Source organism: Phocoena sinus, chromosome 7 (genome assembly GCF_008692025.1).
Source record: "Phocoena sinus isolate mPhoSin1 chromosome 7, mPhoSin1.pri, whole genome shotgun sequence".
Lineage (NCBI taxonomy): Eukaryota > Metazoa > Chordata > Mammalia > Artiodactyla > Phocoenidae > Phocoena > Phocoena sinus.
Genome location: NC_045769.1, coordinates 22,993,259 through 23,012,978, shown reverse-complemented (window position 1 = coordinate 23,012,978; position 19,720 = coordinate 22,993,259). Strand labels below are relative to the sequence as shown.

At 35.0% G+C, this 19,720-nt stretch overlaps 1 protein-coding gene across 2 annotated transcripts in view; it reads left to right on the top strand.

Moving 5' to 3' along the window:
• Nucleotides 1-16,384, top strand: part of SPAG16 (sperm associated antigen 16) — an 879,748-nt gene extending 863,364 nt beyond the window's left edge. For both annotated transcript variants that reach the window (XM_032638543.1, XM_032638542.1), the window contains one exon: nt 16,117-16,384. In XM_032638543.1, coding sequence (XP_032494434.1) covers nt 16,117-16,292 — 176 coding nt within the window. In that variant the 3' untranslated portion in view covers nt 16,293-16,384. The remainder of the gene's footprint in view (nt 1-16,116) is intronic.
• Nucleotides 16,385-19,720: the final 3,336 nt, after the last annotated feature.

The following is a 19,720-nucleotide window of genomic DNA, read 5'->3' as shown; positions in this document are numbered from 1 at the left end:
CAACAAAAAGAGTACATTTTCTCAAGATAATGACTTCTCAAAATAACCTTTATCTATTTGGCTGTATATATTTTTAGCCTTTTTTTCTGAAAATGGTCTCTATTTTAGAGATAGCTGAAATATTAAACTTTTTAGTGTTCAGAACTCCTTGTAAATCACATCAAGCTCTTTTGAACATGTGCAAGATTGTTAACTGAAACTTAAAATATATCAACCTAGATAGAAGAGCCCTTGAAAAGACAGTTTTCTTAAGTTATTTTCTTTCCTGCAAATACTGCGATTATTAGGAAAGCTCTTTAAAAACTATGACATATGTTTCTAACTATAGAGATTATAACAGTTTTATTCTTTAACTTAAAGGAAATTCAGTGTGACTTTCTGGGTTGGCATTTCTTTTGGAGGTTATAATCTGGTATATGAATGGAACTCCGATATTAATAATCAGAATATATAGTCAGTGCAAAGGAGGCTTGAGTTTAGGGGATATTTTCCACTTTCTAAAACACATTGCTTGTTACACAGGTGTTCAGCTCTTTCTTTTCCTTTGCAACTGTAATTCCCATTTCACCCCCACCTTCCTTGCAATTTTCCTTGGGATTTTTCTGCATTTGAAAGTCTGACTGTAAATCAAGGGACTCCAAACATTGGCAATCTGTTTAACAAAATAACTGTGCTGATTTCTTAGTGAAGTCAGATGTAATTTATTCACACTGGAGTCTTTTAGGAGGCAAGATTATAGAATGAGATGGATTGCCAAATGGAAAAACAGTGGGAAAGTAAAGCACTGTTTCAGTGGCCTAGAAGGTGGCTTGTTTTTGTTTTCTTCTCTAACGCAAAAATTGACTCTGGCTTTGCATATGTGGAATGACTATCCAAAGTAGGTTGTAGTTTTTTGGGTTTTGGGTTTTTTTTTTTTCCTGCAAAGTGTTCATTTCTCTTAAATAACAGCATTTTGATCTTCCTTTGGGTAACTCTTGTACACTCTCAGCTTTTGTAGTGGGCAGTCAGTCCTGGCTTTGTCCATCACACCTTTCCACTTGCCAGCCATAGTAATTGATCCAGGGATAAGCACATGATCCCAGCTTGACAATGTGGGATATTTTTACCCAGTATGAAACTGCTGAGCAATAAAGGTACTCTTGCCATGGATATTAAGTTTGGGAGGCTCTGAACCTGTTGGGACTACCAAGTAGACAGAGCCTGCCTGAGAGTGAGTAAATCCACACTGCAGAAAGCAGAATTGAAAGACAGTGAGGGATGACACTCTTATAACATCATTCCAACCTCTTGGTCTAACTATTTCTGATTTCAGTCTACTTGTATTTCTGAGTTGTAAATCTATATTCTTATTTTTTCTTTGCCACTTTGAGTTTTCTTTCAACTTGAAACTGAACAGTTCCTGAACTAATACTCCATCTATTGACAAGTCAAATTCTATTTAAAAAAAAAAATTGCAGTGTCAACTTTGTCATTTTTATGCCTCATGTACGCATCTAAATCATTTGTGTCTTGTAACTTTAACCCCAAGTATTCATCAGGGCCCTAAATCTCAAATTGTCTCTTAGCTTTTATCAAAAGCCCATTTGATATAAGTTGGGATGCCAGATTAAGAGAGTAAGAAAGAAAAAGTGTGATGGAGAAAGTCTGAGTAAAAACAACCTAATCATATAGTTGCTTTAAATTTTCTATGAGATACAAAGCCTAGGCCATCAGAATGCAATATACTAGAATATTACTTTAGATTTCCATAAAATGCCTTCACAGAATTATGAGTTAATATAAATTTATTTAGCACTTCAGGTAATAGCCAAATCAGCTTAGCTTTCTGACATTACTTTTTCCCCAGGCTCTAGAATAGAAAAGGTTTACAACAATCTTGGGTTGCCATTCTTGCTTTAACACTAGCTCTGTTACTTTAAGGAAGTTACTTCAGCTCTATGATTCCATTTCTTTCTCTGAAATGAAGCATGAAAATAATGTTTTCTTCACATATGGTTGTAAGTATTACAGAATATAATAGAAAATATTGAGGAGAAAGTAGATAATGGAAACTAGTGGGTTTTTAAAAATTTTTTTTATTGGTGTGTAGTTAATTTACAATGTTGTGTTCATTTCAGGTGTACAGCAAAGTGATTCAGTTATACATATGTTCATTCTTTTTCAGATTATTTTCCCATATAGGTTATCACAGAATATTGACTAGAGTTCCCTGTGCTATACAGTAGGTCCTTGTTGGTTATCTAATATATAGTAGTGTGTGTATGTTCATCCCAAGCTCCTGATCACACACCTAAAACATGGAAACTAGTGGTTTTATCTTTTATCAACCCCTTCAAATCACCTTGAAGGTAAAATGTCAATTAGATGGTAGGACTGTGTATTTCCTCAGGTAATGAATTATGACAGATTTGAAATTTAGGCTAAAGAGTTTAATGATTTTTTTCTAAAACCAAGCAAATTATACTATCTTTAACTTGTTTAGCCACTCCATACTCAAAAGAACTTTCACATTTGGTATCCTAGCCGTTCTTTTCTGGTTTCTTGGCAGTGGATAGAGAGGTTATCATCAGGCTATAATTCTTTTATCACATATTTGCATCTTCTTGACTGTAACTATTAATGGTGTAGTGATGCTGATTTATCACTTAACCACTTTCACCCACTGGACGATATTGCCCAGGAGTAGGAAAGGATGACGTTCTAAAAATAAGGATGCAATTATTAATAATTCACCATCTCAGCATTAACCAACATAAGGTGACAGGGTTTTCTGTCCCACAGATAAGACTCCACATTCAGAAAGGGGGATTCCTTTATGACAAAGTTAGTGATGACACAAATGTCCCTAAAGAGAAAAATTTCCGAAATATTAGAACTCTGACTTTTAAACTGTAGTACACATTATGGTTTAAGTAGTAAAAACAAAAACAAAGTACTTTAATTAATTATAATAATGTTTTAGTTTTAATTACTTTTTGGTATAAAATATAAGCCTTCAGGTCCTTTCTCTATTCAATAATGGGAAAAAGATATTGCAGTCTATGATTTTCTCTCAGCTTCACTTTACCAGAGCTTATCTGATCCTCAGAACTGAACTGAAACTAAATTTTCCTCTGACATCAGCAAAAGCTTTTCTGAAATGTTTGCAAATCTCCAGGTGCATGGGTCCCTGAATAAATATTATTTCAACACTGATCAGCTGCATAGGTGAAGACCAAGTTAGGAAAGAGGTCTACAAGAATTTCTTAATGAAAGCAGGTGGCTGTTGATATTCTAAATAGATTCAGTAATTAGAACATTTTTAGGACTTTAGGGTGCATCTCACAAGGGATTTCTGTAATATTTAGAAGACAGCTCACATAGGAAAGCACTTGTTCAGGAAGATATTCATTCATGCTCTCCTAATAAATAGGGGGAAATTATTTTAAAAACTGCATATGGTAAGATCAAAAGTTCTGTTCCTAGCAGGGAAATACTTTACTTTTTGGATTTATTGCTGAGTTTTAAGAATTTCTGCAGTGTCAAAGAACTGCCTTCTTATATAGGATGTGGATTTCAAGTGTAAGTCAAAAAACAATTACCATATTTGTTTGAAACTTTAGGGTGAACAGATGAAACATACCCTGTGGAACAAAATTCACTTAATAAATAACATCCCATACCAAGTTTAAGTAACAGTAGATTTTTATCTTCATCCTCTCAGTTTGTTGTATCCGTTAAACATGTTATCTATTCTAAATAACATATCTGCTTGACTAGTCCTAAAATAAGATGTTGAAACTGTCTAGTGTCACTTTATGATGTGAGTTTCCACCAAGAGAAATTTAAAATGCATTTATTTTTAGTCTATATTTACACTTTGACTCAATCCTTGTTCCAGTGGTACTACCTGCAAAAGTTAAGACCTTTTAGCAAGAGTATACATAGCAGAAAAAAATATTGAAAAAGTTTAAAAATTGTTACCAGCACTTAAGCAAATTAAATTGCCAAGAAGTAATTTTTTCTGAAACGTATTGATTAGTGATAGGGTGCAAAATAAACTAAATCAAATTTCACATCTCCTTCAGTTATGTTTTTGAAATTCTGAGTAATGACCCAGGTTGAGCCATTAATGCAAATCCTCAAAACTTAAATAGTTTGATACTTTTCATTTTGAGGCATCTTTTAAAGAAACAACAGATGCCTCTCCACATGCATTCTAAAAATCAATACAATTAATCAATAATGCTCTCCACAGGTAATAAATGCTGAGAAGCATTTCTGCCTATCTATATTGATCGGGAGAATTGCTTCAAATTGGTTCAGATGTGTATAAAAATCATTTCCTTATTGATCAAAGCCTTCTCTACTCTGTTATTTCATATATGGCATACAACTCTTTTAGACTTCATGTATATCTGTGATAAACAAATTTCCTGTGATCTGTGTATGAAACTAATTTGAATGAAATGTAAAATGGGTGTTTTTGTTTCTTTGGGGGAACATATTGCTTGAAATTTAATCAAAGCATGAATAAGCATGAGAAATTACTGAATTTAATGAGAAATGTAATGATGTTTTTATTCACATTTTAATTATTTGTAATCTTAAAATTTAAGCTTTTTTGAGTCTGCTTCTATCATAACAGAATTCATGCAGACACATGCATTTAATCCAGAATGATGCAGTTCCCGGTGGTATAAACAATAGAAAACTGCATAGTTATAGTCAACTGTTGACTCATATTGCTGGCAAGTTATATTGTTATATATAAGTTATATAACATGATCAAACATGTAAGTGGACATTGTGACCTTTTTGCTAATATATGTGTTAAGTGTATAGAGAGAGTAATAAGTATGTCTTCTAAGTTAATTGTCTAACAATAAGTGTACAGTTTCAACAGAGCATTTAATGAGTCTCATTAAATAGGGTCTATTCATCTTTGATCCAAACAATTGATTCATTGGGTAAATATTATTAGATTAAGGACTCTTCCAAGGAAGCTCAACCTCTAAGTCTTGATACATTAACTAGTGTTGTGAATTATAACGAAAAAGCCAACGATTCCTGTCAACATGACCTAGTAAGTTTCATAACCTTATGCTACCTATTTTCCTTATCTGAATGTTCCATTACAAAATGGCGTTATTTTGGCCACTGTATAAGCTACTGTGGCAAGTGTCACTGAACCACTACCTCCTCAAAACTTGACCACCAATTTTTACTTATTGAAAGGTTTCATACATCTCATGATTTTCATTTGGAATTTCGGGGAATATGAATTATCATATAGTCAAGTTCCAATATCTCAACTTTAGATAATTTTACTTTATCTAACAATTTGTTTAATTCTGAAGGAATCTCTTATGCAAAACTAAGTTGAAATCTTTCAACAAAACAAGTGTAAGGAATTGGATAAACTATCTTCACTATATTCAGAAATACTATTTGAGTGAATCTGAGGAAATGTTTGTTAGTCAATGTTGAAAGCATAGCACCAGAAGGATGATATATTCTGGTTTGTTTCCCCTAGAGCAAAAATAAAATAAATTTTATAACATCTTAATATAAAACACTTGCCAAAGATGTGGAGGTATCTATCTTTCTGCTCACTAAGGCTCTACTGAATCTTGGGTACGGATAAACTAAAAGGATAAACCTGCTTTCCTAAGTCTCTCATATATGCCCAGGAAGCTAACTAATTGTACAATAAGATTCTTGGAGTCAATAAGTACCATTAGGGTAACCACAGAAATGAAATGTTTGAAATATGTCTTGTACATAAATAGAAATTAATCTTAAAGTATTCCTAGGAGCAAGCAGAGATTCAGCTGGAAAATGGAGCTGCACACCCAAGAGATATTTACTCTGACTCATGTTACATTCTAGTGAGGGCAGCTTAATCACAGTGGGAAAGACAACATTGAGCCAATCACTAAAAATTCATCTGGAGGTATTAGGGCATGACGTGGAGGATAAGAGCGTTGGCTCTGGAGTCAGATAGTCCTCTAGTCCTCATTTCCAGATTCCACCACTTATAAGCTGCATGGCTTTGGGGAAGTTGCTTTTATCTGGCTCACTTTCCTCCTGCAGGAAGCAGAGTGTGTGCCAGCACCGTCCAGTAGAAACATAATGTGAACCACATATATAGTTTAAAATTCTTAGTAGCCATGTTTTCAAAAATCAGGTGAAATTAATTAAAAAATTTTTTTAATTTAATACAATGCATCCAAATTAGTATTATTGTGATATGTAATTGATAAAAAATTATTAATGAAATATTTTACATTCTTTTTTCATACTAAGGCTTTAAAATCTGGTGAGCATTTTACAATGATAGCACATTTCAGTTTGCACTAGCTGCATTTCAAATGCTCAGTCAGTAGCCATATGTGAGTAGGGGCTGCTATCATGGATAGTGCAGGTATATATTCACCCCATAGGGTTGCTCTAAGGATAAAATGAGATAATGTGTGTAAAGTGTTTAGAAACGTGTTTGGCAAATAAAAAGGACGAAAAAAGGTAGTTGTGCAAACTGTTACTGTTATAACTGAGTACTGACTACAGCAGCCTAGGTGCTAAACTGGGGTGAAAGCAAGAATATATGACATGACTCTGTTCCTGTGTAATTACAAAGTTAAGAAGGCAAGATAAATAACTATAATTTATAGCATCTTATTACCATATGAATGTATGAATAAAATGCAGTAAGTGCTCAGAAGAGGAAGATCTTCCCCACTAGAGTTGCCTTGTACCCACCCTGGTGAAGAAAATCATTTTGAGCTGGGATTTAATTAATGGGTTGACTTTTCTCAGGAAGATAATAAGGTAAGGGACCATGAATATAGCTAAGAAAAATATTCTACCAGAGGAATAATAGGAGCAATAATTCAAAGGTGGGGAAGTGAAAAAATACACTCGAGAACACAGCGTTCATGTAAGAGTGTACTTGGGTGAGTACATGCAGATCTGTATTAGTGAAGAGTGTTTAAAAGCCGTGCTAAGATACTAGGACATTTTCAGTGTCAGAAGGAAATAGTAAAAAGAGCACTGATTTGGAAGTCAAAGATCTGATTTTAACCAAGTTCTACAATTGCCATGAATATGCCAATTTCTTACCTTGGGCGAGTCACTTCATCTCAGTTGTGTCTTTTTTTTTTTACATCTTTATTAGAGTATATTTGCTTTACAATGGTGTGTTAGTTTCTGCTCCGTAACAAAGTGAATCAGCTATACATATACACGTTCCCATATATTTTAAAGTGACGTAATTAGATCTAAAAAAACAAAACCTGATCTAAAAAAACAAAACCTGAGAATGTCAAGAGTTATAAGGGGTCTCTCTGTTGTCACTGTTCCTGTTTTTGTTGTTCTATTCAAATTTATGGTATTATAGGATGGGAGTAGCATCATTGAAGAAAGCTTTAAGAATTAATGTATGTAGATTTAAAAGTAAAGAAATTGTAACCAAAAATCACTTGGGGTTATCCTTTCAATGGTCCTGACATCTTAAAAATAAGCACTTCAATATTGTAAACATAACAGCTGGAAATGGGAAAATTATAGAAAAGTAGCAAATAAAAATTGATAAAAGTTGGGTTAAGGATGGAGAGGGAGAAAAGGTGTGAAATGATTGCCACTGCAGTTTGGACTCTGAAAAACAATATTGTATTCATAATTGAAATGGGAGAACTAGACAGATAATTTTGCTGGAGATGTGGGAAGGGATGTAACATAATTTTGTAGTTTTTTAGTAGGTACAATATATACACTAGAATGTGTGCTTTTAAGAATTAATTGATATATGTGGGAGATGATGGAGGAGCAGAACATGGAGCTCACGTCCACAAATACTGCAAAAATACATCTACAAGTGGAACGATGTGCACAGAACACCCACCGCACGCTGGCAGAAGACCTCAAACTTCCTAAAGGGCAAGGAACCCTCCACGTACCCAGGTAGAATAAAAGAAGAAAGGAAAAAACAAAAAAAGAAATCGGGAGGGCACTGTGCCTCAAGGAGGGAGCTGTGAATGAGAAAAGGTTCCTCCTTCACCCTGGGAAGGTGCCTCACTGGCGGGGAGATCTGTCTGGATGGAGAGGGAGCTTTGGAGCCTCAGAGGAGGGCACAGCAACCAATGTGCAGAGGGCAAAATGGAAAGCGACCTGCACAGAAGGTCAGTACCACCCCACTGCACTCTGCAACCTGAGACCACACGTCTGCTGGTGCGGGCAGGGGCTGGGCGCTGAAATTCAGGTTTCAGTGGTCAGACCCAGGGAGAGCACCAGGGTTGGCTGCATGGTGACAGCCTGAAGAGGCTGGAGTGTAGCAACTGAAGGTCACTCGGAAGAAGCCTGGGCCTGCCAGAGAGGCAAGGCACCATTGTTGGGGGGCACACGAGGAGAGGGGCAGGACAATTTCCCTGCACGCATGTGCTTTCAGGGCTTTGGGGGCAGGTGCAAGCCACCGCTGCCATACTGAGCTCCAGGGTGGGCACAGGCTGCCGCCACCACTAAGAGACCCACAAGTGGGCTCCAGTGGCTGCCCCCACTGTCCTGGGAGTGTGTGGGCCATGGCTGCAGCTAGGGGACCTGCAAGCAGGCACCAATCACTGTCCCTGCTGTCCTGGGGAGTGGGCAAGCTGCCACCGCTGCTAGGAAACCCTGCAGCAGGCAACAGTCTGCTGAGAGTTAACACCTATCTTGAAACTCGTCCCAAAAATTGCAGAGGAAGGAACACTCCCAAGCTCATTCTATGAGGCCACTATCACCCTGATACCAAAACCAAAGATAGCACAAAAAAAAATTACAGGATAATATCACTGATGAACATAGATGCAAAAATCCTGAACAAAATACTAGCAAACAGAATCCAACAACACATTAAAAGGATCATACACTGTGACCAAGTGGGATTTATCCCAGGGATACAAGGATTCTTCAATATATGCAAATCAATGTGGTACACCACATTAACAAATTGAAGAATAAAAAACATGATCATCTCAGTAGATGCAGAAAAAGCTTTTGACAAAATTCAACACCCATTTATGATATTAAAAACAAACCTCTCCACAACATAGGCATAGAGGGAACCTACCTCAGTATAATAAAGGCCATATATGACAAACCCACAGCAAACATTCTCAACAGTGAAAAACTGAAAGCATTTCCCCTAAGATCAGGAACAAGGCAAGGATATCCACTCTCGCCACTTTTCTTAAACATAGTTTTGGAAGTCCTAGCAATGGCAGTCAAAGAAGAAAAAGAAATGAAACAAATCCAAATTGGAAAAGCAGAAGTAAAACTGTCACAGTTTGCAGATAACATGATACTGTACATAGAAAATCCTAAAGATGCTACCAGAAAACTACTAGAGCTCATCAATGAATTTGGTGAAGTTGCAGGATACAAAATTAATACACAGAAATCTCTTGCATTCCTATAAACTAACAAAGAAAAATCAGAAAGAGAAATTAAGGAAACAATCCCATTTGCCCACACATCAAAAGAACATACTGGCTTGGCCAAAAAGTTCGTTTGGTTTTAAGTAAAAGACATTTTTCATTTTCACCAAGAATTTTATTGAACAATGTATTCACTAACCAAATGAACTTTTTGGCCAACCCAATACCTAGGAATAAACCTACCTAAGAAGGTAAAAGACCTGTACTCAGAAAACTATAAAGTACTGATGAAAGAAATCAAAGATGACACAAACAGATGGAGAGATATACCATGTTTTTTCAAAATGACCATACTGCCCAAAGCAAACTACAGATTCAATGCAATCCCTATCAAATTACTAATGGCATTTTTCACAGAATTAGAACAACAAAATTTACAGTTTGTATGGAAACACAAAAGACCCCAAATAGCTAAAGCAATCTTCAGAAAGGAAAACGGAGCTGGAGGAATCAAATACCCTGACTTCAGACTATACTACAAAGCTACAGTAATCAAGACAGTATGGTACTGGCACAAAAACAAAAATATAACTCAATGGAACAGGATAGAAAGCCCAGAGATAAAACCACACACCTATGGCCACGTAATCTATGACAAAGGAGGCAAGAATATACAATGGAGAAAAGAGTCTTTTCGATAAGTGGTGATGGGAAAACTGGATAGCTACATGTAAAAGAATGAAATTAGAATATTCTCTAACACCATACACAAAAATAAACTCAAAATGGATTAAAGACCTAAATGTAAGACTGGATACTATAAAGCTCTTAGAGTAATGAAAATAAAAACAAAAATAAACCAATGGAACCTGATCAAGTGTAAAAGCTTTTGCACAGCAAAGGAAACTAAACAAAGTGAAAAAACAACCCACAAAATGTGAGAAAAAAATGTCGATATTTGCAAACAAAATGACCAACAAGGGATTAATCTCCAAAATGTACAGACAGCTCATGCAGCTCAGTATCAAAAAAATGGGCAAAAGATCTAAATAGACATTTCTCCAAAGAAGCATACAGATGGCCAAAAAGCACATGAAAAGATGCTCAACATCACTAATTATTAGAAATGCAAATCAAAACGACAATGAGGTATCACCTCACACCAGTCAGGATGTCCATCATCAAAAAGCCTACAAATATAAATGTTGGAGAGGGTATGGAGAAAAGGCAACCCTCCTACACTTTTGGTGGGAATGTAAATTGGTACAACCACTATGGAGAGCAGTATGGAGGTTCCTTAAAAATCTAAGAACTACCGTATAATCCAGCAGTCCCACTCCTGGGCATATATCCAGAGAAAAACCATCATTCTAAAAGATACATGTACCCCAATGTTCATTGCAGCACTATTTACAATAGCCAAGACATAGAAGCAACCTAAATGTCCATCAACAGAGGAATGGATAATGAAGATGTGGTACATATATACAATGGAACATTACTCAGCCTTAAAAAAATGAAATAATGCCATTTGCAGCAACATGGATGGACCTAGAGATTATCATACTGAGTGAAGTCAGACAGAGAAAGCCAAATATCGTATGATATCACTTATATATGGAATCTAAAGAAGAAAATGATACAAATGAACTTCCTCACAAAACAAACAGACTCACAGACTTTGAAAACAAACATGGTTGTTAACAAAGGGGGGGGGGAAGGTGGGGGAGGGATAAATTAGGAGTTTGGGATTAACATTACACACTACTATATATAAAACAGATAATCAACAAGGACCTACTATATAGCACCAGGAAGTTTACGCAGTATTCTGTAATAACCTATATAGGAAAATAATCTGAAAAAGAATGGCTATATGTATATGCATAATTAAATCACTTAGCTGTACATCTGAAACAATACAACATTGTAAATCAGCTATACTCCAATATAAAATAAAAATTAAATTAAAAAAATTGATATGTGAAGCCCATGGATGTTTTAGTTTCAGAGTTTCACAAAGTCATAAAATCAATCCCGTAATTCTTTAGTGTTAATATGAGCATTAAATTTGAGCCTATTTACTTTGGAAATTCGGTGGCACTCAAAGAGAAGCCCCAAGTGTCACACTTATCTGAGTTGTAATTTATGAAAGAAATTTTAAAGCCAGTAAAAGAAGCAAGACTTTTTGAATAAAAATATTTCAATTCAAATCCCAGCTTGACCTTCTCTGAGTCTCTTTCTTCATTAGCTAAAAAGGGAGAATATCTACCTGTTAGGATCGAGTGCAGAACATGTGAGGTAACCAGTGGAGCTCTAGATGCTCCATAAACGATGGCTACTGTGAACTCATTCTAGCAGATCTGAAAGACAAAGAAACTCATATCCTTTCTTTTCAAAAAAAACCAATTTTATACTACTACTTATATCGTACCACAACTCCTCCTGCAACAAGCATGTACTCATTACTGATTATGTCAAGTTTCATAGTTAGTGTCAAAAATATTTCAGTAATATGCAGAATTCCTAAACTTAAGAATTTGTCTAGGTTAGGAGGTAAGTGTTAAAAGATTCAGGTAACTCCTGGGTATTTTAGGTGTATACTCTCAAATTGAATTTTCACACATGTAAGTATCTAAAATTAATTTTAAATTCTTTAGTTTGAAAAAGTGCCAATATTTTATTTGCAGTTTGTTAGCATGCAATGAGTTTCCAGTTTTTGTTGGTTCATCCAAAGTGATTACATATACCCAGATAAAATGTTACCACTCAATCTCCATGGGTTAATTCATTTTACAAACTTCAAGAGATTCAAACATTCAAGTTTTATACTAAATCCAATTGAGACTGCTTTGCTGAAGATATTATTAAACCTACATTTTTCAAAAAATTACTTTTTAAAACAGAGTATAAAGAAGCTCTATCATGTTAAGTAAATTATAAGTTAATTTAGAACTAAAATTTGAGGGAAACACTAATTTTTAAAGGTTTGTTCGCTCATCCAATAGCAGAGCAATAACTTTGAGTGAAGGTGAAATTTAGTGCTTATCTTCTTTAGCCAAAAGAAGTTAGCAAATTAATTCAATAGAGTAAAATGGGTAGTAATACATGTTATCCTCATTCAAACTCATTGGTCAGCAAACAAGATACTGATACTGATTTAACCAACAAGAAATTGTTCTGAAGTCTTGATGGATTAAAACAAGTATTAAGTTTTTCAGAGATGTGTGGATCAAGACAGGCATAATCACTCATTGTTGATATTTACTGATTTATATAAAAGAATAGCAGTTATAAAATTATATCAATCTTCTCCCCAGACTGCCTACTTTCTTCCCATTCTGTAAAAGTTTGGGAATCCTGATAACTTAGATGTTATGTAAAAAATGACTTGCTTCGGGCTCCCCTGGTGGCGCAGTGGTTGAGAGTCCGCCTGCCGACGCAGGGGACACGGGTTCGTGCCCCAGTCCGGGAAGATCCCACATGCCGCGGAGTGGCTGGGCCCGTGAACCATGGCCGCTGAGCCTGTGTGTCCGGAGCCTGTGCTCCGCAACGGGAGAGGCCACAACAGTGAGAGGCCCGCGTACCACAAAAAAAAAAAAAAAAAATGACTTGCTTCTTTTTTGCTTAATACATGTTGAGATATTTATATTTTTTAAATACCTTTATGAACAAATTTGGCTATTTTATTTTTAAATCAGTGTTAGCAAACTATATTAGTCTATGTTTTTTAATAATATACTTTAAATCCATGTGGTATTTGTGGAATATGTGCATTTATAATTTAGTATAATTATTCTTAAAATACCGTGCTAAATGATATTTTGAATAATCTATTCAGGAGTTGCATGTTAGGAGACAAAATTTTATTAAAATGTTATAATGGTTAAATATTTTATTAAAATGTTATAAAATTTTAAAATGTGAAATAAAAAATAAATTATATTTCTATTTTGAAAGAGGCTTATTCACTTTAACATGAACATTGTTGGTACAAGTTTTCATAAATCCTCATAGTACTATTTAAAATTTCATGTCTACCATATTTTAATTCCATTGACCAAGTTTGATGTAGGTACATCGTCTATTCTTCCGAAATTTGTCATTAAGACTGTGACATTGGTATGACAAATGATTCATATTGTAGTTTACTTTTTATTGGCAATCATCAGGATATATAGAAAGATAACTATGCACATGTCTCTAAATACTCTGCTTTGTAGAGATGTCACCAATAGTCATACTGTGATTTTTTTCTTTTGAGAGTGCCACCTCTCTGTCTCTCACACCAACAGATACTAATGTAGTAATTGACACATCCTGGTAAGTAATTTTGAAAATCTTCTAATCTAGAAAGAGTTTAGCATCTCAGATCCCAGTAAAACTAATTTTGGAGTCAGACATTATATGCCATGTAATAATCCAATATTTAGAGATGAACATGATTTTATGTATATATATACACACACAATCTTACAGCCTTTTGAAAATGAGTTCAAGTAAACCTGAAAACCTCACCATAAACTTGCTGACTCAAATCTGTTCTAACAAAGACACATTTTTTAGATACCTGAGGCACGGTGCTGCTGAATTATATAATCCTATCATTAAATTCCAATATTATCATCTTCTCTATTTTATTGAACAAGCTTTCAGGAATTACCGAGGACTTTCATAAATACTTCCAATTAAAATTTTTACAGATTTGACTCCAACAAAAGATAATGGTTTAAAAGCTAAATTCTTTCCTTTTTCTTTACAGGCTTTGATTCTGTTTGGTTTTGTTTTCAAAAATAGAAAATGATATTTACCACCTTCCTAGTTGTTGTGTGAAGAATACAAGAAAAAAGTTATTTGATTCTTAGGAAAGTCACAAACAACAATTGCCTACAATGTATGGCTAGAAGTGTAAGCCATATGTAATGCCTCTGTCGGCAAAGACTTAGTAGAAGGGGCTTTATAATAAATATTCACATCTGCTGCTTTGGACACTCTAATCCATCCTAAGGATCTTTGCTGTGTCAGGCTTTGTTCTAAATGAAGAAGCTCAGTAGATATAAAGGTTTGCAAATAGGCCATATTTATCATGATTAACTTTACTTTTATAACTTTTCTCTGTTTTAGAGATATTCGTGTCAATTTGGGTTATAATTCTTGATTAAATATTTGACTGTGACTTTTATGGCAATATTATTATTGAATTTTTATTATGGAACGGAACAATTCTATTTTAACAATATATCGCCTACTTAACATCTGTCAAGAAGGCATCACTGATAAAAATGCTGTGCTGGATGTGGAAAAAATGACTAAAACCCCAGGCTCTGGATTCAAAGTGCTTGTGATTAAATGCTAGCTCCCTCCGTATCTAGGGTGTCATCTTAAGCAAGTTCCTTAGCCTTTCCAGGACTCTCTTTCTTCACCTATATAATGGAGTTAATATTATTTTCTTTATCATTAGATATTGTAAGGATTATATGGACTTACCAATATATATGTTAGGTACTAAATCCAGTATCTAACGTGTCGAAAGAGTTTTTTAAATGGCATTACTGGAATGATAATATTATATGCCTTCTAAGTATGATTAGATAATCCCAGTGACAGTACTAAAGTCATTTATTTAACCCACATACTTACGTAGACATATTCTGTTGTTTTTACTTACCTCCAAATTCCCTGACAGTTTGCTGCTGGACTTCTTTAATAAAAAGTATTGGGCTCCCCTGGTGGCGCAGTGGTTGAGAGTCCACCTGCCGATGCAGTGGACACGGGTTCGTGCCCCGGTCCAGGAAGATCCCACATGCCGCGGAGTGGCTGGGCCCGTGAGCCATGGCCGCTGAGCCTGCGCGTCCGGAGCCTGTGATCTGTAACAGGAGAGGCCACAGCAGTAGGAGGCCCACGTACTGCAAAAAAAAAAAAAAAAGTATTAGTTAGAATGGGATTGCTGATATGTTTTTCACTTTAAGGAAATTATTGACTCACAAATATATGGTATAAATATTATGACAATACTCTGTGCAGTATTTAGCTCTCTTATGAAACAAAATTTTAGTTTAACAGAATTTTGAATTTTAAATTAGAGTAAAAAACCTAAGACATCTTTGATATGGAGGTATTTATTTTCACTTCAACTCCAAAAACAATTTGTTGCGCTAATGAGTACCACAATTTTTAAAGTATAAATGTGTATTATTCTAAGTAGTGATTTAGTATACTAAACAAATTTAAGTATAATAAACAAATTTAAGTTATAAGTTACCCACTGTGTGTATATATGTATATATGTGTATGTGTATATATGTATATATCTTTGCCTTAAATACATTTTGAATCCTATTTTTTAATACTTTTTTTCAGAAATAATCCACTTGAAAAAAGAAAGCTTCATTGCTTAATTGCTTTCAATCTCATCTTCTCAATTATTAATCCCAAATATAAGGAGCCTAGCAGGGCATTTGATGACCTCTGCATACAAAGTAGATAGAGCATTTAAAAATTTTATAATCTAATCATTGGCATATCTTAATTTTAACTGGAATTATTTCCTATACAGCCAGGAGTTAGTTGATATTTAATGACTGACATCTAATGGAAAATGAATCTGAATTACAGTTGAAACAAAACTGTATATTCTGTTGCTTATAAACTGTGACTGCTTGAAATAAAACTTTGATATTCATTCTCTCTCCCTCTTTCTCCCTCCCTCCCTCTTTCTCTCTGTCAGGTCAAGTTTTAGCTCAAGCAAGTGGCAATGGGGTTATCCATTTACTGGATCTTAAATCGGGGCAGATCCACAAATTGATGGGCCACGAGAGTGAGGCTCACACGGTCGTATTTTCTCATGATGGAGAGACTCTGTTTTCTGGAGACTCCGACGGCACCATTCGAACGTGGTCTTGACGGTCAGCATATTCCACTGTGGAGGGCATTCCCTTTAAGGCTTGAAAATGCCTTGTATAGTCCCAACCAGTAAATATCTGGTTAAATATGCCAGCAGGTGACATTTACAATTTGCTTTAAAACATGCTTTGGACATATATTTTAGTGCTCATTACTGTTACCAATAAAAAAAAATAACTTTCTGCTCATTTATTTGCGTCTGGGTCTTTTTCTTTCTCCTTTTGATAAGAATTTCGAGACAGAGCATCTTTGCTAGCAGTTTGGAAGAAACAGCTTTACAATGACGCCTAATGACAGACTAGATGAATTACAGATTGATTTTGAATGTTACAAAACAAACTGCAGGAGAACCAGGCTACTTTTTTAAAATATCAAATCTAAACTGCAGGAAGACCTGAAGTTTAATCATGTAGCACAGGGAAAGTCTTTCTGTAAGCAAAGGGTCAAGTAGAATTGGGGAGCATACATTTTCACAGATTCTTTAACAATGATTACACTTTATCTGTTAATAATAATCAGAGACTGCAGATGGCTTAAGTCTAAACGCTAGGCTCTTCCAGAACTTTCATCTCTGAAGCCCATGGGAGAATGCATTAAGTATAATTACAATAAAAAATGAAAAGAAAAAAAATTGTAGTCTCAATGCAAGTAAGTATCTTGCACGTAAAATGCCTTTCCCCCTCCCAATGCATGCATCCACTGTATAAAGTGCGACTGCTTAGAGAACGCTCTAGCCTGGTCCAAAGGAGCAGCTCGGATTTCGACCGAGCTCGGCTCAGAAGCCAGTTGTTGGCGCTGTCCGTGGTGCTGAGGAATTCCCAGCTGCCGGCAGAATGAGCTCCAAATCAGCAGTCTGCAAACTGCTCTCAGCGATGCAGAAACCCAGCTAAAGTTGCTCCTTTCCTTCACGTCCACAGTTAGTATTTTCTGGTGTTTAAGAGGGGATTCAAGCAACATATCGTGGATGATGCTGACGGTATTGCCAGCGGAGTGGGTTTTAAGCTACAGCATGCTGTCGCTGATTTTGATCCTCAGAGCCTAGCCAAATCACCTCTACTGCCATATCAAACACTGTGTAAGTGAACTCATGTGTGGAGGAGGCGTAATCAGCCGGGAAATTTCATAGAAGGATCTGGGAAAAGGCTAAAAATAAGTTCAACATGATTCTGCTACTGGGGTCTGGACTGCTATAGGACCAGCATTGCTTCTTGCTTTGAATTCTGAAGACAGATCCAAAGCATATTTCTTATGTGTGTCTGCAGTGTTTCTCTCTGGAAGGGCGGGAGACTGCTTCTTGACTGTGTTTTGAAATGGGAGGTAGAATGGACTGCCTTTAATTCAAGCCTGAAAATGTATTCTTTGGATAATTAAAAAGAAACTGCTTTTCTAAAACATACCTGATCTTTTAGTTTGTATTGGTCAATGACCCCCACCACCACCATTTAACCTCCAGAGTGATTAGGTAAGTGTATCTCATGACATGAGTTATGTTTGTTTTCTCAAAGAAATAGATGCAGTCATTTAAAATCATATGTAGCAATATGGGGTGGGGGCAAAGTTTAGCTGGGAAGTGATCCTCAGTATAGCAATGTTTGCTTACTTATTTAAAAATCTTCAGATAAACATTTTGATTTCTCTAATGTTTCTTCTCTTAAATATTAAACGGCACTAGAGTAGCTTAATTAAGAAGAATGCTCTTGAAAAAAATAACTTTCTTATACCGAAAAGACCTTGTTTTCTCCATGCAGATTTTAAAATATATTTCATATAATAAAAGCATGCTTAATGTTTATATAAAGTAGGTATTACATCCCTATTTTTACCTTTAAGTTTACATTCACCCTAACCTGACACATTAATGCCTACCTGTAGCTTACAAAGAGATCATTTTCTACGTCCTTTTGAAACAGAATGATATGTGTATTTTATATGGCTTATCTTGCATGTATTGACAGATACTACTAGAAAACTAAAAGAAAGCACAATAGCTCCTTTTTCTTCTAAGATAAACTTTCTAAATATGTGGGAAATGCATGCTTTAATTGGAAAATTATGCTTTTTCAGAAGCTTGTATTATGTTTGTGGGCTCTGTAGTAATTTAAGGGAAAAAATGCTTTGTCAAAGGGAGCTTCCAGCGTCTCAAGTAGAATTATAGGTTTGCTTTTTTTTTGTTCTGTCATGACTCACTGTTTTTGACATATTTTAAAAGAAATCCATCTCCTTTATCATTACCTACCCAAAAGGAATTCTAATATTAGAGAGCAGTTTTCTCTTAAAGGAGGTCATGAATATACTCCCTTCCATTTTATTATTACTAGAATTTGCATATCTAACTTAAAATGCAAGTATAATAGTTCTTGAAGTTTTCTACTGCTATCTTTATCTTATTTAAAATTATCTGCATGTGTTAGACTAAAAATCGATGGTTTATCATTGCTATTATAATCTGAAAATAAACCAACAAATAACATTTATAAATGATCTGAAAATGTCCTGTATACAATTTTAGCAATATTGGCATAAAGCCAGCACCATTTAAATAGGCAAATGAACTATTTTACACTTTTCTTATCTATTACTCCCTAAAGTCACAGTTTTCCCAAGGCTTTGTATGAGTTAGTCACTCTGATAATTTAAATAAGAGCCCACTGCCAACACTCCCCACCAAGCACTAATACTAAGTGAAGTGTACAAGAGTCAATAACACCAAATTAATATGGCATATTTTCTATGAATTGGCAACACCCTATTATTTTTAAGAAACTTCAATAAACAGTTACACTGCCATTTTTATGCAAATTGCCTAAATGCAAGTATCTTTGGCATGTCAAAAAACAGTTATGTTCTCAAGAGTGTGTGAATGTCATTTATTTTATATTGAATTAATTCAAGTAGTATTTATTACATGAATATTAGAGTCAGGTTGCTGTAAAAATAATTTACAGATACATCTTTCCTGTCCACTAGGAGCTTACTTCCTGAGTAAAATAAAGGTGTGGACAATAGTACAAATAAATTTTTAACAAATCCTTTTCAATACCTGGCATTTTCTTATTTATTATTTAAAGTTTTCTTTCTTTTATTCACTGTGGAATAGTTGTGCTATTTTCCTGCTTAACTATGTTTCAAAATCCAGATTCATGTTCACTTAAACAAGTCACCTATATTGAGACCATTGTTCTCCAATTATGGGCGTAAAGAAGTAGGAAGACCTTTGTAGTAGCTGCATCCAATGATAATTTACATTCAGCTGTTGGTTTCTTCCCTTTCTTTTAGAAGTAGAATGTCTTCTCACTCATCTCCTGAGTTTTCTTTCAGATGATTGTAACATATATACATTCTGTCACTCATTAATCAGTGAATTCAAAGAGAACGTGAATTCAAATATTCTCGAGTTATTTGTAACTATTAGTAAGATCACCCTTTGA